The sequence below is a fragment of the Fringilla coelebs genome, assembly GCF_963513975.1.
Source record: "Fringilla coelebs genome assembly, chromosome: 15".
Classification (NCBI taxonomy): domain Eukaryota; kingdom Metazoa; phylum Chordata; class Aves; order Passeriformes; family Fringillidae; genus Fringilla; species Fringilla coelebs.
Window position 1 is genome coordinate 9530563 of NC_140041.1, and position 27233 is coordinate 9557795.

The window sequence follows — 27233 nt, forward strand, 5'->3', positions numbered from 1 at the left end:
TGCCAGGAAAAGTAGGCATGTCAAATTTACCTGGGCTCAGCTGCCTGAGCTGGTGGAAGAGCAGTTTCCCGCTGCAGTGGTACCATCACCTGACCCCTGAGTCAGCTCAGCTCCTGGCTCAGTCCCGTTTGGATGTTGCTGATGTGCGCAGTGCTGTTTCCTCCTATTTAGCCCCCCAAGGATAAAATCAGTGTTAAATAGGCCTCTTGGCAGTTATTTTGTTGCAACCTCACAGAAACATTTTTATATACTGTAACATGGAGGGGTCCTCCTATACAGAAGACCGAACTGTCATCATTATCATATAGAAATTCCCGTAATCAGTTTGTTATTTATTATTAACAAATAGAGTCTTACATTTAAGTGATAATGACACAAATGGGTTGGAAGTAAAGATCGGTAGTGTACGGTTCCAGCACATTTCAGGCTTTAGCTACCCTTCCCTTTTGGGGGTGGCAGCAGTGGTGATGATAACTGCACAAAAAAAAGGTCACATCAAGCTGTTATTCCCTCTTAGTGCTGACCCAAAGTGTGTTAGCTGGGGCTGGTGAGGTAAGGAGAAGCTTTGACTCTTTCCCAGGTAACCTGTCTCTGTTGCCTTGTTGCAGGTCACACCACATCCACCTCCAGATGCTCCAAAATTCCAAACACCAAATCCCCCTGGTCACGGCAGAAGGAGAAGAAGCCCTCTGAGGTATGTGGGCTTTTAGGCTTTTCCCAAAGGAGAGTTTTCCCATGGGACTGCACTTGCCCAGGTATGGCAACCAGCGTGCCCATGGCTCCTGTGGGCAGTGGGTGCCAGGACGAGGTGTCCCCATGCTGCAGAGCCACAGCTCCCCACAGCTGTGTCACCCCAGCCCCCCTGGGGACACACAGTGAACATCTCTGGTGGAGGGTGGGGGTCCTTGTGCCCACTCCATCCCTAGAGAGGCAAGTGAAGAGGAGTTCAGTTTGGTGGGATTGGGAGGTCCTACAGAATTGGGGTGTCTGCATACCAAGGTTCCCTGGTTTGGGTGCCCTCCTGGGTGCCCTTTCATTAATGGCACAGGTCACAGCACTGATGGCAGGGGAGGGTGATGTGGAGACTCCTCCCATGAACAAGTGGGAGGCGTGGAGAGCTGTGAAATGAGAGACAGCACAGCTGAGTTGCAGACTGTGCTGTGTTGGTTTCCCCTGTCACGGGGCTCAAGGACGTTCGGCTGAGGCCATCAGTCTGACCTTGCTGCAGGGTTTCCCCTCGCTGCTCTGGGCAGTGCTGGGGCCACTGCCCAGGTTCACCTGCTGGCTCTGCAGTGCAGGCTCTGGGCCTTGGGTGGGAGGAGCTGTTTGTCCCCAGGACTGTTGGAAGGGGTGGTGCTGTGTCCTGTTTTCCTTTTGTGCCTCGGATACATTTCCACTAGCCATGGAAACTATACCAGGCATGAGCTGCTGTTGTAGCAACCGCAGTGTTTGGCAGTGGTCATCTTCATTTCAGCAGCAGCGTGAGCAAAGCCAGAGGGACATTGTTCTCACATTCCCTTCCCTCTGGATTGGGGTCTGGAGTCAAACCTGGCTAAGTTTAGCAGCAGATGAAGCTGGCATGGCTCATGTGAACTCCCCATTTCACCTCTCCTGACACTGTGGCCTGGTGAGCACAAACCTCTGCAACATCCTCCTTTTGCATCAAGCTGAGTAGAGATTTTGAGGTTTTCCTGTGGTCACTGCCTGAATTACAGCTGCACTTGGTTCTTACTGCTCTGATAGGTTTACATTGAAATATCTGTGTTGGCAAAGGACGCAGACTGAAAGAGTTGAAGTTATTTGTGCCTTGGGTAAAGAGAGGGACTGGAAAGCTGCTACTACCAGCTGAGTTAGTTGGAAATACTCCAGAGAGCAAGAACCAGGGGTGCAGATGTCACTGACTGCTAACAAGGCTGTTGGAAAATTGAATATTAGCACTAGTAGTGTTGGGTTTTGGCTATAGATGTGTCTCTCAGTGTGGGTGCAGGGGAGATTTCTGTGAGCTGAACCCTCCTTTGGAAAGTGAAGCATTTGGGATATCTCCTCCTCTTGTGGCATTGTTACCCCTCTCTGAAATAACTGCCCATCCCTGTGCCTAATGTGTCCATAAAGGCCTTGGGTGAGCCCTTTAGCTGCTGTCAGGAGTCTCTGCCACAGAGATGCCTCATGTTAGATGTGAGAAGATGTGACTCATGTCACAACGGTGTCATAGCTGCCACCCTGCTGCTGCCCAGTAAAATCCTTCTTCAAGAGTTGGGACATCTTTCTGCCTTGCTGGTGCAGACGCATTTTTGTCTTTAATATGAGTTAATTTAATCAGCCATCTAGGATTTTACCTGGCTGCTACTAAGTCCAAGATGCCAAGTGAAAATGCTTCTGGACTTGATGAAGTGTGGTAAGAGCTGGATCCAAGTTGCTGCTCTACAACAGCTGGGGTGAAAACCAGATATTAGTCCATGGCACCTGGGGAGACATGAGATGCCTGCAGAGGGCTCCTCCCTCTGCTTACTGCTCCATGATCCCCTGAGGAGGGATCTCAGTGGAATGTAGCTGTGGAACAGATAAAGTGGAGCAAAAGCTGAACAGGTCCCAGCTTAGCAGCAGTTGGGACAGAAAGTGAACCTCTGTGGCTTATGTGAACCGAGACTCTAGGGGAATTTGGGGAGGCCAAGTGTGATTACTCAAGCTGGAGTCTGGCCAGGATGCTCAAGCTGACAAACCATCTTTTTCAAAAGCGTGGTGGGCACGCAGGCAGATGGAGCAGCCCAGATCTCAGCTGTGCTCCCCTCCCTGTGCATTGCCTCTGCACTTCCTGATGTCTAGGGCTGCTGGAAATCAGAGCCAGCTGAAACTCAGGGCTCAGGGCATTGTTGGAAGTGGATGGAGTATCACCCCAAGACTTGCAGCCGTGCAGAGAGATGGTTAGGAATTCACTCCAGTATGAATTTCCTCTCCAACAGCATCTTCTGAACTTTTCCATGAGTGACCCAACTTCTGGTCTTCCTGTGAGCGCCCATGAACGTGTCTGGTCCAAACACTGTGGGGTTTGGCACATCCTCCCAGGAACACTGGGGGATTTCAGGCATAGACCGTGACCTGCATCATGTCCTGTTGGAGCAAGTCCTGAGAGATGAAAAACACAAACTACACCGCTATCAAACGACTTCACATGAAATAGTGAATCATCTTTTCTTTTGTCCATCCTGCTGTGGATGGGTGTTGATCTCATCATCACTGACAGATGGAAACCACAGGAGAACAATAGGGGGAGAGCAGGATGAATGCATTAGCAGGTATTGAACCCCCAGCCATTTTGGGTCTGGACACATCTTTTCAAACACTAACCCAACTCCAGGTTTAGGCATTGTAGCTTTATCAAGAGCTGCAGTGGGTGCAGGCATGTCCTGAGGGATGGCCGTACTGGAGGATAGGCTGGGGAAATGGCAAATGGCCACCAACCTGTCCTGCCCTTCTCCAAGTCATGTCCCCATTTCTCTGGGAGCTGCTGTCCCAGAGAAACAGGCATTCCTCCTGACAGCCCGGGCAGGAGATAAAAAAATCGAAAGCATTAGTGTTACATAGTTATTAGTCAGGTCAGGGGGTGATGTTTATTATGAAAGACTCTGTGAGAAGGGATTAACTATACACATTAAAAACCATCGGATACAAGGCATCTGGAAAAACAAGCTTCTTAACATGGAAAAGTACTGAGCTGTTTGTAAACATCCGCAAAGGGGCCATTGCCAGGGAGGGTGATTATATTTATCTGTGCCTGTCACGGGGCTCTGCCTGGGCTCTTTCCTGACTGTCCCAGGCACCAGCCTCTGTCTTGGCTCTGTCCCTTGCAGAGGTGACAGTTGTCCTTCCCTGCCCCTTGCCTGGAGAGCGGAGCCTTCAAGGCTCAAACCTGATGCTGATGGTGCCCTGGGCATGGCTCTGCTGCGCTGCTCTGCCTGAAGGCAAGGATGAACGTGGGCAGCTGCCAGCAGCTTCTTGCATCTGCAGTGATAGCAGTACCAATCTGGTGATTTTAATTAATCTCATTAGTGCTCGTTTGTCTCTTAACTTGTCTGCAAATGGAGCGTAGTGGCTGGTACCCATCTCCCTGGGTCCCTGCAAGGAGCTGCTGGTCATGCTCTCCACCCTGGGAGCTGGAAGGACGGGATGCTCGCTTAGGTTATCCCTGCCATGGATCTGGATCTGCAGCAGGGAGTAACACATGCCTGAAGCACAGATTTCTGCTTCTGTTAGTGGCACATCAGTGCAATCCTGCCCCCGGCTGTAGAGCTGCTGGGGATGTGAGCACGAGCCTCGCCGGTTTGACTGCAGTCTTCAAGCCTCTCTCCTGTTCCTGACAGAGAACAGTTGTCAGTGTCTAAGGAGAGAATCTAAGAACAAGGCAAGTGTGTAATGATAGTCTCTGGTTCTATCTGCCAGCTCCCAGCCATCAGCAGCCCAGGGACTCCCTCGGATGCTGCCTCTGAGTCACTGCCTTAGCTGCTGTGTTAGTCATTACCTCCAGAGCTATTTGAGATCCACAGCGCTCACCTGCACTGCTGGAATATATTTTGGAGGGACAAAAGCCTGCTTTTTTTGTGCAGAACACCTGCCTGGCAGCCCTCCAGCCATCCTTTCTCAGCTGAAGAGCCCTGCACAGTCTGGGCTGTGCTGTGCAGGTGCTGCTCATCCCACCGGACATCCTCGCCGCCCTTCTCCCTCACTCCAGACCTTCAGGAGGAGAGGGGACTGCAGCTGCAGGCAGGGCTCAGGATGAAGGGGAAACCACAAATTTATACAATTTACATTATTTGCTGCTTGCCTTGTTTAGATATTACTTCCGTGTTTTGAAAGGCACCATTTTATATCTCTTTACAAGGATTTAACTCTTTTCCCTTCTAAAAAGTAATTCTTACTGCATTGGATCATGGTTTTTGCCTCCTGCATTAGGTATATAATGACCCAGTGCAATGTGAATTTAGTTCCTGTACCTGTGCTTGGAGAAGAGCTTTAATGGATGTGGCCAAGCAAGACTGGACATGCTTTTATGGGGCTGGATGGGGAGAAAATCCCTCTCTGTTGAAAGGTTTGACTGCAGTTTGGCTTTGTCAGTTTTCCCTTGCCAGCGTGGGGATAACAGATTAAAACCATTGTCTTCTGAATGCTGAGAAGGGCTGGACAAAAATGCTTCTTGTTCCTATTTTGAGTTCTGTTGTTCATTGAATCTTTAACATCCAGCATTTCAAGAGGAAACAGGACTAGATGAAGAGATAGGAGGCTGGCTCCCCAATTGGACATGGGAGTTCAGGATTTCTTCCCCCAGAGGCAGATAATATCTCCTTGCAAACACTCTCCTGGCACTGCCACATTTCAAAACCTTGCTACCGAGTATCAACTCACTTCTCATTTTGGAAAGGGTTGGAAAAATGTGGTGGAGCAGCAGGGATGTAGCACTGGGAGGTCCAGAGGGGAGTGTGGTGGGGCAGCCAGGGCTGCACCCACAGAGGTGCCATCTTGAGCCGATATACCAAGACAGTTTGTACAACCAAAACCTATTCTCAGGGCTCCCATTGTTCCCGTTGTTTTCTCCTTCTCTAAAAATCCTTGTGACTCATGAGCTATAACAAACAATTTTATGCTTGAGAGAGTGAAGGGCTAAGAGAGCTGGCTGGCAGTGAGGAGGGAGTCCTGTGCATGAGGCAGCTGGAGACTTCCCTGGTGCCAGTGTGGATGGAGGAAGATGGTTGTGGCTGGGGGTATGCAGGAATCAGCTGCCAGGACTGCAGCCAGGGAGGGGGAGAAAAGAGTGTTGAGCCAAAGCCTGAAGAAAACCTGTTATCTCAGTGTCAGGAAGCAGCCCCACACCCTGCCTGCAGTCACCTGCTGCTGCCCTGCTTGGGAGCAGCACCCAGAGCACCCACCGCCCCTGCTTGCTGTGGAGGGGTCATCACTGTGAGACACCACGGGGCTGCTGTGGGTGTGAGGGCATCAGGGACGATTACGGTTCTGCTGGGTGATGGAGGGAGTGAATTCAAAGGTGAGATCTCAGATGCAGGCTGTGACCATCCCTCCTCACCTCTCCTGCCCGCCCTCACCCTAGTGAGCTCTGTGTTTTCTGCACGCACTTCATTTTGGGCTTCTGTTCTCTCACATTGTGTACCACTGCTTTGGAAAGAGTTCTTTTCACTAAAACTTTTTAGGGACAGAGATGTTATTGTGTATTAAAAACATGGCATCTCCTCCTGGGATTTGAAGGAAGAGGGATTGAGTTTATTCCTGTTCCCCAAAAGCAAGGTCTGAAAGCTCCAAAGTCAGCTGGGTGCAGATGCAGGGGAGGATGCATAACAGAATTCCTGCCAGCTCAGGAAGCCTGGTGTGCAGGGACCCAGCCTGCTGGAGCCCATCTGTGTTGGGCTGAGCTGCCTGCTCCCTCTGGAGCTGTTTTCTCCTGGGCTGGCTTGCAGCAGGCCTGGAGCCGAGCGTCCGTGCCGGGGATGCCGGGGCCGTGCCGGGCGCGCTCGGCTGCGCCGGATCCGGCTCAGCAGTCCCCGGGCTGGCTGCTGCTTTCCAGCTAATTAAAGCCAGCGCTAGACGAGTGTTTCTTTTCATTTCCATGTAAAGCCCAAAGCAGATCCGGCTCGTTGGCTCTCGCCCAGGAGCCGGTTTCGTACGAGAGGGAGGTCGTTAGCGCGGGAGCAGAGTTTGGTGTTTTCGGGTGGGCTGTCGGGGCAGAGGGGAGATTTGGCAGGCTCAGACCCACAGTGCAGTCACTGGGAAAGCCAAGTCCTTGACAGAGCACATGGAGTGGGAACTGAATGGCAGGGAGATTGCTGGCCACTTCATTAGAGGGGTTTGTGAGCGAATCACAGAGCCTAGAAATTGATGTGAGAATTGCATGGGAAGGTGGTGGAGAGGCTCTCAGAGGGGCTGGGTGGTGGTGGGGCAGAGGCAGAGAAGGAGGAGAATGCTGGAAAGCAGCACAGCCTGGGAGTCCTTAGCTAAGGGAGGGATGGGAAGCAGCATTTGCGATGCCTCATGGCATGTCCATCGTCCTTCCTGTTGTGGTGAGGCACTGTGTGCCTTGGCATCTCCCAGGGATACGTGTTTTTCTCTGAGGTTGTCCAACTGTTGGACAAATTGATGCTGGTCCATGGAGAGCTCCCAGAGATGCCTCACAGGTGTCACAGGACACAGGGAGAGACTGCAGGGCTGTGTCCAGTGCGAGAAGCAGCAGATCCTCACCAGCATGGAGCAGCTGATGCAAAAGGTGCCAGGAGCTCAAGGAGGAGCCAAATCCAACCCCTGCCTTGCAGGTTTCTGCCATACCTGCAGGAGCATCCTTCCAATGCCAGGCTGGATCCAAGTGACACATTGGGATGGGAACATCAGAAGATGTTACATTTAATGAGCTGAGGGTTTGTTTGGTTTTTGGTTTTTTTTTGAGACCTGAAAGCAACACAGCTTTTGCTTCAAAATAGCAAATTACAGAAGTACTGATGTATTGTTGGGGAACACCATGGCTGTGGTGTCCCAGTGACTTCTCATGTTGCTGGACTGCCAGGACTGGCTCTACTGGTGTGTCAGTCCAGCACCACAGACTGGTGGGCAGCAAGGATGGGGATGTCCTAGGGGTAGTCCAGGCTTGTCTGGCCTGTGGGATACAAGGGAGATTGAGGTTTTCCCCACATTCCTTTATTTGCCTGGAGTCTGAGACTGCACAACCGCACCGACCTGGTGTGGACTCCATGTCCATTTCTTTTGGAAATATGAAGGAAAAAATATCTTGGGATTTTGAAATTTCATGTTCTTTTTCCCTGTCTTTAAAGCTGACTGTAACAAAGGGAGAGGCTGGCCCTGGGCGCTGGTGTGATGCATCTCTGAGCATCACTAAACCTCCATGAGGTTCCTGAGCAAGCAGAGGTAATAAAGGAGCGTCTTGGTTTGGCCTTTCCCATTGCTGGCAGATCGATAGGCAATAACTGAGATCCCATTCAGGGCTGAAAGGGGAGGACAGAGCCTGGCCAGGGCTGTGGTGGTGGCGGGGGGAGTGGGTGCAGGGCAGCAGACAATCTGTCAGCTCCCACGGCCGGGGAGAAACAGTAAACACTGCTATTGAGGGAAAATTGCTTGTTTTCTGGTACCCAACTTTCTCTTCATCGCCAGGTCCTTGGTTCATCAGTGCCCAATTTATCCTTTATTTGGTTTTCATAAATAATTCAGAAGAGTTTGAGTAGAATAATTGAGTCTTTTCCCAACCCTAATCCCAGACAATTCAAAACAAAAAGACATTTAGATTACAATTTGAGCGTATTAGCTGTTGGGAGATTTCCAGACAACTGATCTGCTTTCCTTTACAATTTCTGTGCTGTTCTATCATTTCTAAAGTGTTCTGCTTTGATAGTTAATAATTTGAGCATATCCAGTTCTTCATGAAAAGACAGAGGCGTCGCTGTGATAAAGTGCGGGCGCGCGTGCTGCCGTCGGATGGGTGAGCTTATCTGTTTTCCAAGAAGGACTAAATAAATGAAGTAGTGAGATTGCAAATCCAGCCTGCAATGTGCCTTATCTTCAGGGAAATAGATACAATCGTGCTTATTTGGCTTAAAATTAAAACTAAGCTTCTATTCTGATGCGAGCTGAAAGGCCAGAAGGGATGAATTTGGGGAAGACTTAATGCAGGAAACCACGGGCTTGGGATGTGCACCGTGCAGAGGGGAGAAATTATACCAAGGGCTGGTCCCATTGCTGTGCAGGCTCCTCCCTCTCCCTCTTCATCAGAAGGAGGAGGGTGATGGGCCAGGGTTTTGACACTGTTCCATGGGTGACCAGCCCTGGTGTTACCCAAAGAGACAGGGCTTGTGACCTAGCAAAGGAAAATGGTGATTTTTGCTTGGGATAAGGGTCTGGGAAGGCCACAGCTGCTGTGGGTGCCCGGAGGCCTCAGGGCAGGGTAGTGATGTGGCTGGACTGTCCCAATGGTTGGTTGTCCTGCAAAGGACAGTCCCACTCCCAGTCTCACTCCCAGTGTTCTCCACTGCTCTGGAGCTGGCTGCCAGGTCTGTGCACTGAGGTGGAAGCAGGAGCATGCTGCCGTCCTGTCCCGCACTGCCAGCACTGCCCTGAGCAGCTTCCTGGCAGAATTGGGTGTATTTGCCTGCATAAAAGAAGAATGCAATGCTCCTGCACCCCAGAGCATCAAAGGAGGTGTCCTCAGGAGGCATCTGAGCTGGCATTGAGGGAGGAGGGTACTCACATGTCAGCAGGATCCAGTCCAGGTCGTTCAGAAAAGCTTTTGGGTGCCCTGCACCTTTGGAACCATTCCTGCTTGCCTTTGCCCACAAATCCCTAGGGATCCCTGTCTTCAAAACAGTATTGTCTATAACAGTATTGTGCTGTGCCAGGGGAAGGTTAGATTGAATATTAGGAGAAAGTTTTTCACTGAAAGGGTGGTTAAGCACTGCCACAGGCTTCCCAGGGCAGTGGTGGAATCACCATCCCTGGAGGGATTTAAAAAGACATGTGGATGTGGCTCTTGGGGACGTGGCTTAGTGCTGAGCTTGGCACTGCTGGGTTGACAGTTGGACTTGATGATCTTGTAGGCCTTTTCCAACTTTAATTATTCTGTGCTTCAGTGATTGTGTGGGGCTGGTGGCCAGAGCAGGGAGGTGGCACTGACCCTATGGTGGCCTCAGCCCTGTGTGGTTCAGGCACAGGGGAGCATCTCATCCAGCCAAGCCAGGAGCTCTGAGGCATGAGGGATTACTCAGGTTTGTGTTGTCCTCATTGGAGCTGGGCACTGAAACTGGGTTAAGGAGATGATGTTGACCCAGGCTGTGACCTGTCAGCACAGGGCTGTCAAGAACAGGGTGCATTTCTACCCTTTGTTTTAGAAAACACTCTACAGTGGGATTCCTGCAGTTGTTTGGATACACAGACCCACACTGCCAAAGGGACTGTGATATCCCACATATCCTTCTCCTGTTTAATTAATGCCTCCTTTAATATTTTTTAAATTTCCCACGCTGGCAGTGTGTTAAAAGGCTACTGTGGTGTTTGTAGCCATGGGTTTGTAACACACAGAGGCTTAAAGGACCCTGATCTTTCCCAAACTGAGCTGACTGTAATATACAGGCTGTTAATTATGTTTGTTGAAGGGTGTGCCAAGACTGTGTCTGACCAACTCAAATCAGGTTTATATGGACATAGTTAAAAATGTCTCCAAACAGCTGCATCAGGAGGAGAGTACCAGTGAAATTCAGAGGTCCCAACATAGCAAAGGTTGTTTATATATTGTATTTAACTCTAATTGGGTTAGCAGCTGAGGCTCTGAGGATTAAACAAACTGACCTAAATACTGGTCTCAGTGGTCTTACTTAATGTGTAGTTTCCTGCATTTCAGTTGATTTGGGTTCCCAAATACTCTCCAAAGCGTGTTATCTTTGTGTCAAAAAATGCAAAACTATACTGTATTATTTCTTGTGATTCTGACAAAGCAATTCTCATTTGGAGAGCAGACTGTGAAGAGATTAAACAATAAATATCCAAAGAAAACACCTGATCCATCCCAGCCTTGTGGAAGGAATGCAGAAGTAGCTGGGATGGAGCGAGATGGTGTCCAGGCAGGATTGCTGGCACTGGCAGTTATTATTCCAGCTAATAGCAGATGGTAGAGAGGAGAAATCATCCATTTTCATTTACAATTTATTTTTGTGCTGCAAGAGGCAGGATTGCTCGAGTCATTGCTGTCAGGCAGCCCTCTGGAAGGAAAACCTTACTTACCGTGAGGGATATTTTTAGAATGAGTTTTTCATCCCTGTATATTGGGAGAAGATGCTGCAGGGCCACGAGTGAGATGCAGAATGAGCCCATTCACTGACTGAAGGACTGGAGGATTTTCCTACAGGAGGGGACCAATGTTGATCTCACAAGGGGTTTATTGAGTCAGGAAAAATCTGTGTTTGTGGATATGTAAGCAGCACCCAGATCACATTTTATCTGGATAATTTCTGTCTTAAGCTTTTGTCTGTCCCTGTTCAGGACAATGAGGGGATGTGATGGAGACGTGAAGGTGCTTGGGGCAGTGAAGTGACCTGAAGGGGACACAAAGGTGCTCAGGATGGTGAAGTGACATGAGGAGGATATGGAGGTGCATGGGACAAAGTGGCTCTGTCTTTCCCACACCTTCATTCAAGACAAGAACATTTTCTTGTGGCCTGTGAGGCCAAATGTGGAGAAGCCCAGTTGCTGTACATCCCTTGGCATTTCGAGTAGATTTGTGTGGTTGTGCTGAAACCATTAATCCCCTAAGATAAAGCAGCCTGTTTCTTCAGTTTAATTTTTGGTCTGCATCTTGTCCAAGCTCACACCCTGTGGCTGGATTTCCTGACTGCCCAGTATGGGGGACCTTGAATGGGTTGCAGCTGCAGCGCTTGGGCTCTTGGCACTGCGTGGCTGGAGAGGAGTGCCTGCCTGTTGCCGTGTTCTCCTGCCCAAAACTTGCCCTGCAGGGGCTTAATCTGCCACCCTGAAGTTGGTGATGCAGACACCCCCAGTGCTGTGCCTTGGGGGCAGTTTCCCTGGCCACCCTCCCCGGGCCCCCAGCCCTGCCTGACTCCGCACTCAGGATGGTTTGTTCCCGTGCAGGTTTTCCGGACGGATCTGATAACAGCCATGAAGATCCCTGACTCCTTCCAGCTGAGTCCTGACGAGTACTACGTGCTGGCTGATCCCTGGAGGCAGGAGTGGGAGAAGGGTGTCCAGGTACCAGCAAGTGCCGAGGCCATCCCTGAGCCTGTGGTCAGGTAAGTGAGCAGGGTCTCCTTCGTCTGGTTCTGTCCACGGGGAACGTGGTCCTGGCTGGGGACCTGGTGCTCTGCCTGGTCCTCTCTGTGGGGTTCCCCCTGCCTTGGTGGGGTGCACACCATAGAGGTGATGCTCAGGATCCTGGGCTTGCGCAGGGACCTCCCACCACGTCCTGAGAAGTCTCTCTCATGTGCATGGCTTTTCTTGGTTGGTGGCCAGCTGGGACAGCTCCTTGTTTGCTCTTGGTCAGGAGATTTATAAAAAAGACCTGATAAAATTGTAGGAATGATTAAAAAAAAAGCAGAAAACCACACAGAATGCCAGCCTCTGCCTGGCTGCTTGATGCTTCTCTGTCGAGGAGCACGTGGTTGTACCGCTGGTATTTCACGGTAGGGGAGCAGGAGTTGGCCCTTAAATTAAAAACTTCCCTCTTTGCCATGTTTGTGCAGATTGGAGACGTGCTGGGCATGCTGAGATTCAGGGCTTGGGAAAAGGAGCCCAGCAAACGCAGAAGCATCTCCCAAGACCTTGTAGAGACGACGTCTGTCAGCAGAGATCGGGGGCTCATTAGCTATTTTAAAATAGGGAACTGAGTTTTAAAATAGACACTCAAACAGCTGCTCAGGCGAGAAGGAAACATGGGGGAGCTGCTACTCCCTTTGACGTGTGTGGGGGATTATCCCAGGGTGGTGGCCAAAGCTGTGGGGGAAAGGTTGGTGCTGCCAAGGGGGGGAATGGAAAAGGCTGGGAAGGGACCCCAAAACTTGCAGGGTTGGATCTGAAAAGTTGCAGGATCAGACCCCAAACTCCCCACAGGGTTTACAGGAGCTTTGCACCTCTCATGTGTTCCCTTTGTGACGTGTGACACCGTGTGTGCATCCTGCAGAAACACTCGTGCAGCGGCGTGCCAGGGTGATGCTGGGGGCTGCTCATGGGAGCAGGGTGGCTGCTGGGGGATGTGTTTTGCCAAGGGATTTGGGCACAGAGCAAAGGCTGGTGGAGGCTCTGCTTGTCCCACAGCAACAGCAGCTGCTGCTGCTGCAGCTGCCGACCCCGCTTCTGAAATAAACTTTTGTGTACGCTCCCCTTCCTCCCCCGGGGAAAACAGAGAAAGAAATGAAACTTTAATGAGTCTGAACACATCAAAAGGGAAGTTGTAAAGGGGGCTGTTGAGTTGATTTAATCCTTGGGAAAAAAAAAAAAAAAGGCAACCAAAAAAAAAAGAGAAGGGAAAAAAAAAAAAGCCTGTGTGTGAAATATCTTTTTTTAGTTGTCTTTGATAGCTAACCGCAGTCTGGCCTCGCCAGTGCTCTGCTTCCCAGCTGAGGGCTCGTGCCGGGGCTATTTCCAGCTGAAAAGTGATAGCTTGGCACTGCCTGGGCTGGCAGTGCCCGTGGAGAGCCAGGAGTGCTGCTTCCCAGCAGTGGGATTTGGCATCCCAGACCTCACAGCCTGCTCCTGGGGGGCAGGACAGGCTGGAAATGCGCCTCTCTTCTTGTCTCCAAGGCCTTGGATTTGGGGGTGCTGGAGCAGCTCTGCTGCATGTTTCCATGAGTGGGTATTCCTCGGCGATGCCTGGAACAGGTCATTCCCTCCCAGGTCCCCATCCCGCTCTGTCCTGCTCTGGCACCCCCAGCACCATGATGGTGGTGGTGGGGTCCCCCTTTGGTTTCTGGAGGTGACATCCTGGTGCTGCCCACTCACCTTGAGTGTGAAATTTCACTTCCAGTGTCAGTTTCTCTTCCAGTGTTATCCTCCGAAGAATTTCCTAATTCTTTGGATTATTTTACTTGTTTGATTATTCTCAAAATTGGCACTTTTCCATAATCCTTGATGAATTGCCTCCTGAAATAGTTCCAGCTCTTTCTTCAGTAACTCAACATTGTTTTGAGCTCAAGCCTTGCTCTACAAAGAGTTGTTTTATTTTTAAAGCACAGATATTAGAAAGAAATTCTTCCCTGTGAGGGTGGTGAGGTGCTGGCACAGGTTGCCCAGAGAAGCTGTGGCTGCATCTCTGGAAGAATGTCCAGGCTAGACAGGGCTTTGAGCAGCCTGGTATAGTGGAAAGTGTCCCTACTCATGGCAGGATATTGGAACTAGATGACCCCTTTAAAGTCCTTTGTAAGTCTGTAATTCTAAAATCTGTCCCATTCTCTGTGACCTCTCAGATACTCATTGCTGACTCCATCACTCCCAGCTCATCCCAGGTGGATTTCTGCAGCCCCTCTAGTTTGTTGCACGCCCTGCTCATCCCAGGGTGCTCCTGGGCTGCTTGGAGGTTGTGCTGCTTGCCCACAGCTTCAGCTTCTTCTTCTTTCTTCTCCTGTTGCTCTGTCTTGCACTGTGTCTCAATTGCCTGAACCATCTCTCTTTGCTGGCTGGACAGCAAGCATGGCCTGGAGGGCTTTGTCCTCGGATATTGTTCTGTTTGGGATATTTTGCCTTCCCCAATGTGATGGGAGGGAAATGAAGAGCTCATTTTACAGCAGTGTTAATGGTTGCACCTGGTTTGTAGCCATGATGCACTCCCAGGGGGACAGGCAGTGACACTGCCAGATTTTTTTTTAATCAGGACAGAATGCACGCCAGAAGGCATAGCAGGGATGGTGTGCTTCTGCTGAGCAGCTCTCCCTCCCAAAGCATCCCTGCCCTCAAGGTTTTCCCACTTGGACCACCAATGTGAGAATGGGAGGTGGAAAGGGCAGTGTTGGACTGCAGGGACAGTGCAGACTGCAGTAATTTTGCTATCTCCAGGGTTAGACAGCTCCTTCTTGCATCTCGCCCTGTTTTGGAGAAATGTCAAATGTTTTTTCACAAGAGATGACTCTATTTCATCTGCCTTACGAGAGCAGCCTTAAAGGCCTTACAGCTCCATTTACCTCCCCTGTTTAATTGCTTTAACAGTTTAATTGCTCACCCCAGTCTCCCTCCCAGGAGCAGCCACCTTGCTGGTCCTGCCTGAGCTGCTGCTTTTGCCCCCCACCCTGTGGCTGCTGCCCCATGGCCTCAGCATCACTTCCCTCCTTTGCTTCCAAATTTTCCTTTCTCTCTACTCAAAAAATTTTGTCTGAACCGAGCATCCCCTCTGTGTCGGGTATGGACAACCCAAATTCCTTTAATCTGCTGAAAAAAGTCCCAGCATTGATGTTTTTTGTGGACTGGAAATGTGGAGCCCAGTGGCTGATGCTCTTCCTCACTGTCAGCGCTCTGCTTTCCCCCATCTCAGAGGTGTAACAGAGCATCCTGCCCTTGGGGGGGATGCCTGTGCTAACCCAGTCCTGATGTTGTCACTTCTGACAGCCACTTCCCTGGGAAACTCCTAGAGGGAGGTGGGGAGGCTGGAGAGAAGACACTAGAGCCCCAGGAGCTGGCGAGCAGACAAGCACTGCCTGCACAATAATAGCCAGCCCATGGTGCTCCTGCTCAGGAGTTGGTTCCTGGGCTGAGCCATGGGCAGCCAGCAGATTGGGGTGTGTGGGGTGTGTGGGATCTGCTTCCTGCTCAGGAGATGGAGCTCCTTGTCTGAAAAGTGCTGTGAGTTGGAGCAGAGATGCAGCAGAGATGGAGCTCGTTGTCCCAAAGGTGCCATGAGTTGGAGCAGAGATGGAGCAGAGATGGAGCTCGTTGTCCCAAAGGTGCCATGAGTTGGAGCAGAGATGGAGCAGAGATGGAGCTCGTTGTCCCAAAGGTGCCATGAGTTGGAGCAGAGATGGAGCAGGGATGGAGCTCATTGTCCCAAAGGTGCCATGACTTGGAGCAGAGATGGAGCTCGTTGTCCCAAAGGTGCCGTGAGTTGGAGCAGAGATGGAGCAGGGATGGAGCTCGCTGTCCGAAAGGTGCCGTGCATGCAGCCACTGCTGCTCTTTCCATCTCCCTCCTGGCTGCTTGGAAACTGGCTCTGGGTTTTGTGCCTCTAAAGCTGAAAATGAGATTTTTAAAACATTTTGTTTTACTGGAGCTGTAAAATGTCAAAAGCTGGGGTAGAGGCAGAAGGCAAGAGCTGTATTTTAAGGAATGCTTTCCTCAGAAAGCAGCTGTCTCAAAGCAGCCTCCACTAAGAGCCACCTTAAACTCCAGGGTCCTTTCTAGGTTAGCACAAATTGCAGTGCAGTGGTGAGGAAAGCAGGGAAGGAAGAGGTGCAGCATATCTTGGCTTGTTGTCCCAGGAGGGTGCTGCTGGTAGCCACCTGGATGCCAGCGTCACCAGAGGCAGGTGAGACCAGCTGTTTCCTCTCCTCGATTACCTCTGGCTCACGGCTATTCAAAAGGGTTTTATTTGAACCTGAGAATTTTATTGGCCTGAGAATTGCCCAGAGCTTGAAAGGCTCCTGTGTGGAGATAAAAGCCACTTCCAGTCAGATGGGAGCTATCAGAGGAGTGAACAGTCAGGGCAGCTTTCTCTTTTAACAGGCAGGCTGGCATCCCCTGCCCTGTGTCTCCTGGTCATCCACCTGCAGTGTGGGTGGTGGTGACCCTGCATCCCTGTGGTACCATGTTCCACCTCTGCTAGAGACCATGGTGGAAGGACCTCCACTGGCTTTTTTGGACCAGAGCTGAGCCTTACAGCCCCTGTGTGAACTCTGCAGTTATTTTACAGTTGTGTCAACAGAGGCACAGAGATTTCCAGCATGAGGAGATCCAGATGCAGGGTCCCAGTCTGCTGTGGGGTGCACTTGGGTGTTGGAGGCAAAGTTTGCTCATCTCAATACAGCCTCAGGATTAAACAAGGTAAAGTAAGGGTAAGAGTTATCAGCAGTTTGGGAGCATCAGGGGCTTTGGGTGCCTCTCCTGTTGTAAATGGGAAGATAGGAAAAACTCAGATGAGTTTTTGTATTCCCAGAGTCACACCATAATAAACCCCAAAGGACATGGACTTTGCTGGTTGATATGGGTGCTCGTGGGAGGCTGTGAAGCCATTTTTGAGCAGTGGATGTGCCAGGGACCTGGGCTTGTCCCTTTCCTCTGGTGGCGATGCGTGTTGAGCTTGCACAGCGGAGCATCACTTCGTAAAGCAGCGGCACCTACGTGGGATTTTATGCACCTGTGCAGGTTTTATTTCCTCCTTTATTTAATGATTTAATGTTCTTGGCATGTGGCTCCTTCCCCAGGCTGACAGGGATGCAAGCAGGATCTCAAGGTGGCTCTTGGATCTCGCATTAAGCCACATTAGTATGTGCTGTAGATTCTGTTTCCTGTGAATTTGCACACAGCGGGAGGACGAGCAGGAAGGCTGCTTCTTGCTGGCAGGCTTCCCAGATATTCTTGGCATTGCAGATCTATACTTGCATCGTCGCTGTGGCCCTGTTTTAACAGAAAACAGAAAGTGCTGTGCTAACAGGAAGGCACAGCCCCGGCCAGTACCGGCTCGGCGATGGCGGCGGCACCGGCTCCAACGCCGTCTGCCGTGCCAGCACGATGGCCCTGTCCCTGCCCTGTCCTCCTCCCCCAGTCCCCTCTGCCCTCCTCTGATGGCCACACACACAGGCCAGGCAGCTCCTGCTGTGCTCCTGGGAGCACATCCAGGTGCAGGGCTGGCTGGATTGGGGTGGTGTGGCACTGCCCGCTCGGTGTTCGTGCCCTCCGGGCTGTGTCGTTCTGTACTGGGCTCCCATCAGGAGGTGCCCCCACGGCTCCAGGAGCTCCAGCAGCTCTTCCCAAGGATATGTATTGCTGGCAGGTCGTGGTTTTGTGATGCCAGTGTCACTGGCAGAGGAGGCACACGGGGCAGGTCTGTCCGTGGGCAGCACGTGTACTGAGTGTACTGAGATAGGGAGAGGAATGAACTGGTGCACCAGCAGTGGGTGTAGGACTGGGACACATCCCTGCCCCCATCTTGCACCGAAATGACACCTCAGCTCCTCCTCACAGGGCTGGGTGCTGCATCCAGAACACCCAGCAAAGGGAAAAAACCCCTCCAGGAGCAGTCTGTGCTGCAGTGTGGAGCATGGTAGCCTGAGGAGAGGTGGCCAGGCTGTCCTGGCAGCAGGGTGGCACGATGCAGATGTCCCAGCTATGCCTGGACGTCACCTCTCCGTGTCCCCTGGGAGTGCTGGCTGGCAGCCAGGCTGTGTCCCTGCAGTCCCAGCCCGGGGAGGGCTTCCCGAGGCTGCCTTCTCAGTGTGTACTCCATGAACCAGCACACTTTGTTCTCACTGCTGAGATTGGACTTCCTCTCCTCGGTCGGCGACGCAGGCTGGCTGTTGACTCATCAGCTGCTTCCCTTGGGCTTTGCTGCAGAAGGGGCAGGCAGGATTCTGCAGCAGTTTGAGTAGCTTTTGGAGCAGAGCTTTTTTTCTTTTAACATAATCCTTTTTTTTTTCTTTTTTTTTTTTCCCTGTTTTTTTTTTCCCTTCCCTCCAGCTCATCATGAAAAATGTGTGAGTTTGGAGCTTGCAGATGGCATGCTGGCGATTTTACAAAGGGCTATTTCTTGGGTTGGTTATCCCCTTTCTGTGGCTGCCTGCCCTTGAATATGCCTGGGTTCTGGTATGCTCCAGAAATGCATGTACCCTTCCCTCAGAGACTGTGCTCTGATCAAAAGAAATGAAAATCCCAATTGCCCTAGGCCTAAATGTTTTGATCACAAGCCCTGGGCTCTGTGTGGAGAGAGGAAGGCTCCCTGCCTGCCCATTCCTGGGGACCCCCACAGTGACAACTGGCTGTGCTGAGGACGGGCTGGCCAGTGGCACTTATCCAGGACTGCAAAATAATCCCAGTGATGTAACATCAGTGAGTTCGGTCTCCAGCTCTGCCACTGGGAAAGGGAGGTTTCAGTCTGAGCTGTTCAGGCATCCCTTGTCCCCTGTAGGCAGTGGGGAGGGATGGCCTGTGCACAGGGTGGTCTGTCCTGCCAGGGCTTCAGGTACCTGGGTTAGGATGGGATGAATCACACCCAGGGCAGCAGAGGGTCTGGGCCATGCAGAAGGTGGGACTGGGGCTGGAGAAGGTGGGACTGGAGCTGCAGAAGGGGGCACTGGTGCTGCAGAAGGGGCACTGGAGCTGCAGAAGGGGGCACTGGAGCTGCAGAAGGGGGCACTGGAGCTGCAGAAGGGGGCACTGGAGCTGCAGAAGGGGCACTGGAGCTGCAGAAGGGGCACTGGAGCTGCAGAAGGGGGCACTGGTGCTGCAGAAGGGGGCACTGGTGCTGCAGAAGGTTGTTGGCTCATGCCCAGTGCCTGTGAGTGCTTTGCAAAGGAGTAAGTGTGATTTACTCTGCCTGTTACTTGTCATCATTTCTGGTTTACTCTCTGCTTGACAGGTTCTTGTGTGGGCTTTCAGCAAGTCCTCACCTTTATTAGTTTGCTATGGGAAATGTGTTAATCCAGCCTGTTCTTACCTCATTCTGAGCCACTTGGACTTTTATTTTGAATGTTTGCTAATCTTCCCAGTGGATGCCTGTGGTTTATACTGGATCAAGCACACAGAAAGTCAAGTGTACTTCAGCAGCAAATGTATAGAATGAGTCAGCTTGATTTCCTGCTGCTCTGTAGCAAGGTTTACAGCTCTTGGGACCAACTCTGGTTTGGTACAGCCTTGGGAGCCTCCACATCTCACTCCATTGCCTCTGCTCTCCATCCAGAACCATGGATTTATCGTGTAGCCAGGCAAACCCCAGCAGCTCTGATTGCTGGGCTTGCAACCACAGCACTAATGAAATCACCTCTTAGTGATTTAGTGCACCTTGGGTCCCCTTTGAACAATGGAAGGAACCATTACTTTGAAGTGCTCCCCAGAGTGATGGGAGGAGAGGGATAGCCCAGCAGCAGGAATAGCTGCTCAGATCTTGTGCTGCTGTGGGTAATCCTGTTGAATTTAGGTGAAGTGTTGATGGAAAGTGAGCTTCACTATGTGGCCAGGACCTTGGGGAGGTGGAGGAGAGCTGTAGGTGGTTTCTCTCAGTGCACTTGAAGAAGATCTGGAAAAATCTGATCTAGTTGAAGGTGTCCCTGCTCGTGGCATGGGGCTTGGATTAGGTGACTTTTAAAAGTCTCTTCCAGCTCAATCCATTCTGGGGTTTCATGAGGTGCACCCAAACAAGTGTAGCTGCAGGGGGATGGTGGAAGAGGCAGATGGATCCCTCCTTGTTTTCTGGGATGGGCTGTGAGCTGCTTGGAGTGTCAGAACTGTTCTCATGTGCTTCAGGGTTCAGTGCTAGTTCAGTGATCCAGAAGACATTAAAAGAGTCTGGATGCTGCCTTTTCAAATTCCTCAAAGCTTTGCTTTCAGTGGGCTGGGTTTCTTTAAGGAGACCCACGTGAAGATACTGTGCTGCTGGATGGGAGTTGTCATCTTGTGCCCATGTCTGTGTTTTGAGCTTTGCCACACTCAGTTCTGTGGGTAACAGTGTCAGGGGGATTTGTCCAGTTCTTGATCTGCTGTGGCTCATGCTCAGACCATGGCAGGTGCAGAGCTGCCACCATAGCTCATGTCTTCTGTTTCTGCTCTCCATTAGTAGGTGGATACAAAGGCAAGTGGAGCTGTTTGCATTACTGAAGTAATTATGGAAACATTATCTGGCTGGGATAATTAATTCCAGATGCTTTAATGTTAGTAGCTTGGCTTAAGTTACATAAAGAAGCAACTTTTTTTTTGTCTTTTTATATCCAGAAAACACACACTCAAGTGTCCCTGGCTTCTCTAGTAGCAATTCCAAGACATACATTGTTTAAATGGAAATGAGCAGGATGCTGGCAGCCTGCAGGCTGGGTTTGGAGAAGGTTGCTGTGTGACACGGGTCCCTGGAGGACCATGGGTGGGTCAGTGATGCTCTTGGAAAGGGGGAGAGCAGCACCTGTGGGTGCTGGGGCTGGCTCTGCCCTGCTTGCCTGCAGGGAGCAGGTGCTGTGCCCTGGATCTGGATGCTGCTGTGTTCTGCTGGGTTTCAGGGCCAGAAGAGCAGCACAGGCTGTGTCACCTCCCAGCAGCAGGGAGGGACAGTCCCCCTGCTGCCTTCCACACCTCTGTTAGAGCTGAATGGCACAGAGGGAAAAGGGGGAAAGGAAAACGGAGAAGATCTTTGCCCAGCATCAGAAATTATGTGTGCATTTTGCTCTCAGCCCAGACACTGCTTTTGTCTAGTCTGCCAGAAAAACATCTGCGTGTTGTTGTTCCAGTCAGCCCACCAGCAAACCACTGCCCAGGCACTGCAGCCGTGGTTTTCCTCTCCCAGAAGTTGTGGAGATGAACCCAGCTGTGCTATGGTGCTCTCCTCTGCCTTGGGAAAGCAGACACTGCTCTGCACCTGAATCCTTCTGTACCAGGTCCCCGCTCCCATCTACATCAAAATGATTCTCTGGGCACTGAATCAGAGTTGCAACTTAAATAATTCATTTGTTGAGCTAAATCTCAGTGAGATTTAGGCTGGAATATAAATGTGAGAAAGACAGGGACATCAACACTGGTCTTCCTCTAGTCTGCTGGGTATCAGGCTTTTTATGTGGTGATAAACAGCTCAGGAATGGAATTGGAAAAGCTGTCTGGGTTTCACAAGATGGCTGTTTAGTGCCTCCTGTTCACTTGTTTTCCTCTTTTTATCACATCAAAGAAGAGTGAATCACTTTCTCCTTAGAGGATTATGCTATTCCAGGGGCCTGGAAGGACCCACTATGGTTACAGGCTGTTACAGAAGGAGATTTCAGATGGGGAGGGAACAACTTAGCATTTTTCTTACTGCACCTGTTAATTGTAATTGGGAGCTTCAGCTGCATTTCTGTAAAACTTCCAGAACCTGCCTATGTAAATCCTAAACTGCCAGCAGCTCAGGAGGGGCTACCTTACCCAATCCTTAACGTTCTGCATGGGAATGGAATTGTCACAGGGGGATTTCCAAGCCCAAAGAGAGAGCCCTTGAATGGTCCTGGAAAGGAATTTGGCTGTGCCCTGAGGAGCTGTGCTGTGCTGCTCAGGGATCAGATGCTCCCCAGGGCTGGGGATGCTTTAAAAGCTGATAATGAACATTTCTGGATAGTGTCAGAATTCAGCTGGGAAAGAGCAGTGGCAGCTGAAGGGAGCCCCCTGTCCTGGGCTGGTCCCTGAGCCATGCTGGGGTCCCTGAGCCATGCTGGGGTCCCTGCCATGCCGTGTCCCTGCCGCATCCCCAGCGCAGGAGGGCTGGGAGTGCAGCCTGCACAGCCACCCAGGCATTACGTCACCTGGAGCTGCACTCACTGGCTGCTGGCACCCGAGGGCAGGACGCTGCTGCAAGCAGCATTAACCCCTTCCTGAACGTCCTCAGTGCCACTTGGGCAGCACAAAGGGACCTTCACAGAGCTGAGCGTTAGGCACTGATGTCTGTGCGGTCTGGGGGTGCTTTTTGGGCACAGCTGCTCCTGTTCCTGGGTCCTCCTGGGGCCAAATTCGGCTGCTTTGTTCTCTCAGTACAGCAGCAAAAGCCAAATGGAGCTTCATGGCTGGGCTGTGTGTGTAACTGCCTGTGTAGGTTTTTGGGACAAGCACTTAAAGGAAGGTTTGGGTTATAGCAAAGGGCAGTGCCAGCCCAGCCACCCACTGTGCCCTTCAGGGGCAGTGGGGACAAGCTGCTCGTGGCACTGAGCTGTGTGCTCAAGCAGGGATGTACATGGGGAGGGCTGATGCTAAGTTCCCTCCATCAACCTTTTTTGCCAGGAATGTGCTTGTTGCAGCCCCTGGCAGCCTACAAATGGTGCAGTGTGGGTGGCAGATGGGGCCATCACCCATCACAGGTTTCCCTTCCCAGAGCAGAGGTTCCCATTCCTGTGGCTGCTCTGTTGATGTATGTATGTATGATGATTTTTCATGGATTTTCAGAGGCTGTTGCCAAATCTTGAGGGGGTTTTGGCTCCAGTAGCCAATAAGGAAATACTGCAAATCATTTATTTTCTACACAAAGTGGTCCCAGCGGTGCCATCTCATTCTTCTCAGGTTCTTGTTTGTTTTAAAATAAAAGGGTTTGGTGACAGTGCTCTGTTGAGATACGCTGTGTCACCTCCCTCCCTCCCCCTCTAGGGCCAGCTGCCTCCAGCCATCTCTTCTCCATCCACAGGAGGATGTGTTGACAGACTCTGGGTACCTGTGGTCCCTGCTGCAGGGTCCAGGGGCTCTGGTGTCAGGTGGCTTGTGGCAGGGGTGACAGCAGGGTGCCCACAGGGCTCTGAACTCTCTGTGCTGGTGACCAGGGTGCTCCAGATGTTACCTGGAGTATCCTCAGCCAGGAAGGGAAGGGGTGAAGTGCACAGGTACCTGTTAGCACCAAGACCTGGGTGAGCCTAAAGACACATCCAGCTGCTCAGGCCAGCTTGCTTGCAGGTCTGAACCTCAGGCCAGTTAATTGAAAACCTAAATATATATTATCTTCTTGGCCTTCCTTTTTATCTTTGAGCCCAGCTTTGGGAGTATAGTTTTTGGCTCATGGTTTTATAGCCTTTACTAGAAGCCATAAAAATATAAGAAGTAGGAGTAACATGGTCAGTAAATCTGGGTGTGGGAATGCTGAGGATCACAAACCCTTGTGTGTGGGTTGTGGCTCATTATTGTGACCATCCACCACTATCTCCAGCCCCATCCTTCACCCTTATATCCCCAGGCACTTTTTCTAACTTAGATGCTTCAATTCTGCTCTGCTGTTGAGAGGCAATAGCATGTATAAAATCTGTTAGCTTAAGTTCATAAGAAAGTGGGGCATCCTGCCCAAATGGCCTGCTAGATACTATTTTAATAAACAGAAAGTGAAAATCATCCCTTTAAATTGCCCTTTTAAAGCTGTTGTGTGCCACAGGAGAATTCCCCCATAAGCAGAGCTGGTGGTAGGAACAGTATCAGCACTGAAGGTTGCTGGCAGAGCTATCTTTCTACTGACTTTCTTAAGCTGACTTATTTATGGACATTGGACAAGACTAATTTAGACTGGAATGGAGGTAAAGAAAAGATTACTGACTAATGTCTTCGTTGTAATAAAATTAAGTATTTTTAGATGAGAAACACTGTTCAGGATTAATTATTTCTGATATATTAAAAGGGAGCATATAGAAAAAAAGCCTTCTCCCTTCAGCCAAGTGAAGCGTTCAGTTTACAGAGATGATTAACCATGGGAATTTGCTGAGTATATTTTATTACTGTGTAATCTTCTCCAGGGATAGATGTGATCCTCAAGAGTGTTGGGGTCCACTTACTCCTTTTCCTCAAGTGCCCTTGAGACCCACTTTCAGACTAATGGCCTCAGGTTTGTTGTGATTTTCAGGCTGATCCCAATTTTCAGCCCTTCGTTTAAACGAGCCTTTGATTGATACAGGATTTTTTAAAAAATGCTGTCTCTGGATGAATAAAGGAGTAAATGCTCCTCCTGAGTAATTGAGCTTCTGTGAATGGTCTGGCTCTTGGTGGAGGCTTTGCCTCTGTCATTCTTTGCCATGATGGTGCAGGGAATTCAGGTGGGTTGGTGGCTCATGTGCAGACTCCTCATCACCCTGGATATTTCTTTGTCCACCAAGCAGCTATTTGGAAACATGTTTCCCAATAGATTAAGACCTGTCCCTGCACAGAAGGGGAGCCCTGATGACATCCCCAGCTCCTGGAGCCCAGCAGGAGATGGACAGACACTGGTGAGGGCAGCCTCTGTGCTTTGTTCCCTTTCTCTTGCTGTGTCTCCAGTGCAGTGCTTGGACAGCTCAAAGCTTACAGCTTTTTGGGCTCCAGTTTCTTGAAGCTGCTGGAGGTGAGGAAGGGTGCCCAGCTTGGTCTGTTTTCTGTATTGCTGTGAGGCTGGGCATGGTCTTTTCCAAAGGATTGCTCTCTTGTCTTAAACTGCAGGATCTCTTCCTTCCAAAGCTCCTCCTAGCCTAAGGGACTGTCACTGCAGTCACTGATCTCTGTATCTCAGCAGCAGGAAGCCCTTTGCAGGTGTGGCAGCATGTGTCAGGAAGGAGTGGGCTGCTTTTTAGGAGTGTGATTTTATCCACCAAAGCAGATCCAGGAGTCAGTGGGAGCTGTGCACCTCTGGGGCATTGGGATGCCCCATGTGAGCCTCAGCATCTGGCAGCCTCCAGCTCCCCTCGGGGTGGGAGCAATGTTCATGGTAGCAGGCACAGGCTCTCTTAGGGTTTGCTGAATTGTTTACAAGCCATAAAACCCTTGTGTTTAACTGAGTGCTGCAGATGAGTCAGGGAGTTGATCTAGACCAGGCTTCCAGCAGGTCTTTGTAGGGTTATACAAGTTTCTCACTGTATAAAAACGAATTTAGCAGCTGTTTCAGTTTCTTCATTTCTGACCTTCTCTGTTTGCTGGTGTTTGAAATGGTGAGAAAATGGCATGAACATGTCCCAGCATCCCCAAGCCTGAATTAACTCCCAGCCCATGCTGACAGATCAGCATGGGGTTATGGGGAGGAAAACTTCAAAAGTAAAATTAAATGACCCTCTTAAGAAGATACTTTTTATATTAATGCTTATTCCTTGTAGGAAAGTGTCTGCTGGGTGCTGCAGCACCTGATCATCCCTCCCTGATCCCTGTGTGTTCCCAGACAGGGAGAGGCACCTGCCATCACTGCACTGGCATGTTTCAAACCTTTTAACAGAGTGCTGGTGAGCTTGTTAGATGTTTGTGTCTTCATTACCTTGATCTTCATCATCAGTGACGTGGTGAGAGGCAAAATGTCACTCTCTAAGTGCCAGTTCCCATTAAACCAAAGCAAACTGCATTTAATTACAGTGTCAGAAAGAGCTGGACATCGAGTGCTGGTGGAGCTGCTGCCATCAGTGAGCCTCTGAGCTCCCTGTGAGCTCTGCATCACCAGGGACTGTGCACAGCCAGGACCTGAGAGTCTAAGCATGAATCCAGGTTTGAGAGTCTGAAATGAATCCTGGTTTGAGAGTCTAAACATGAATCCAGGTTTGAGAGTCTGAAATGAATCCTGGTTTGAGAGTCTGAAATGAATCTAGGTCTGGGGGGGGTGGGAGTGCTGGGGAGGTGGGTACATGACTTGAGGGGACAGTCACTTGTTTCCTGTCTCTGAGCATCAGGTTCAGCAAAACTGCTCCTTGAGATACCTGCAGAAAGGAGGTGGAGCTGTGTGCCCAGGTGGGAGTGGGTGTGCCCAGGCTCAGGCAGGGGCTGGTCCCACACACCACTCTTGGTGGGCAGTACCGTATGCGCTGTGTGAGGTAACCCCGAGGGGTTGCTCCAGTTGCATCAGCATCCTCATCACACTGAGTGCATTTCAGTGCTGCCAGTGCAGTAAATGACCTGTTCAGGATACCCCTTTGATAGGTACACAGAGCATTCATCTTTGCAGTTTTATGCCAGGGTAAAAATAGCAGCTCTTTGCTCCTGCCATCCCGAGCATCCGTGGCTGGCTCAGTATCAGAGCATCACCTGTTGCAGGGGCTTTTGGGTGAGCAGCTTGTGTAACTTGGCTTAATGAGGGCTTATGGCCCTGACCTCGTGCTGCTCAGGCAGCTCTTCCCTACAGAAGCGGTCATTGCAGGTGGAGGACTGGTTTTTCTCTCCAAAAGCCAGTGCCCAGCCTGGCTGCTCCCACACCCAGGTTCTGTCTCTGTGAGGGATGACCCAGCCTTGGGCTCATGGGAAGGAGAGGTTCAGTCTGATGTGAACCAATGCACGTTGCACCAGCAGCTCCTGCTTTCTTTTTTTGTTAACAGCATCTTCCAGTGGCTCAAGGGGCTATAAGAAAGGCTGGACAGGGACTTCTTAGATCAGTATGTAGTGACTAGACAGAGGGGAATGTAGTAGTAGTGACTAGAGGGGAATGGCTTTGAACTGCCAGAGGGCAGATTTAAATTAGATATTAGGAAGAAATTCTTCCCTGTGAGGGTGGGGAGGCCCTGGCACAGGTGCCCAGAGAAGCTGTGACTATCTCATCCCTGGAAGTGTCCAAGGCCAGGCTGGATGGGGCTTGGAGCACCCTGGGCTAGTAGTGGAAGGTGTCCCTGCCCATGTCAGGGAGGGCTGGAACTGGATGATCTTTAGGGTTCCCTCCAAACCTATCTATTGTGTGATTCTCTGATTTTAGGGGTTTGGGAGCTCCTTAGATGCCAATCCTGAAGCTGTGGCTGGACCATACCTCTAATGTGTGCATTAGAGAAGTCAGTGAATCCCCCAGTCCTATCCTAGATTACAGTGAGATTGTTCTAAAATGTGGGGACTGAGAGCTGCCCTTCCATGTGGCTCTTTTTGGTTCTTTAACTTAAATTTGGAGATGTGCTCAGGACATTGGGTCACATGTTTCTTTTCAATTTACTGGTGGGGAAAGTAAAGCAGAAGAGATAATAAGAACCCATTTCTTGATGTTTCCCTGCCTGAGCCATAAACTGTTGCTTCTCCTGCTGGTGGCTCTGGAAGTACCTCCAGTGTTTGTGACCACAGAGGACAGCAATTACACTGCATGTCTGGGTCTGTAGAAACTCCAGGTTCATTGTCCCGCCCTGCCACAGATTTCCTTCCCG

The 27233-nt window shown here is 50.7% G+C and overlaps 1 protein-coding gene across 4 annotated transcripts in view; it reads left to right on the forward strand.

Annotated features, from left to right (window-relative positions):
• Nucleotides 1-27233, forward strand: part of JADE2 (jade family PHD finger 2) — a 73960-nt gene that overhangs the window by 9311 nt on the left and 37416 nt on the right. For all 4 annotated transcript variants that reach the window (XM_084215665.1, XM_084215664.1, XM_084215666.1 and 1 more), the window contains 2 exons: nt 609-694; nt 11641-11798. In XM_084215665.1, coding sequence (XP_084071791.1) covers nt 609-694; nt 11641-11798 — 244 coding nt within the window. The remainder of the gene's footprint in view (nt 1-608; nt 695-11640; nt 11799-27233) is intronic.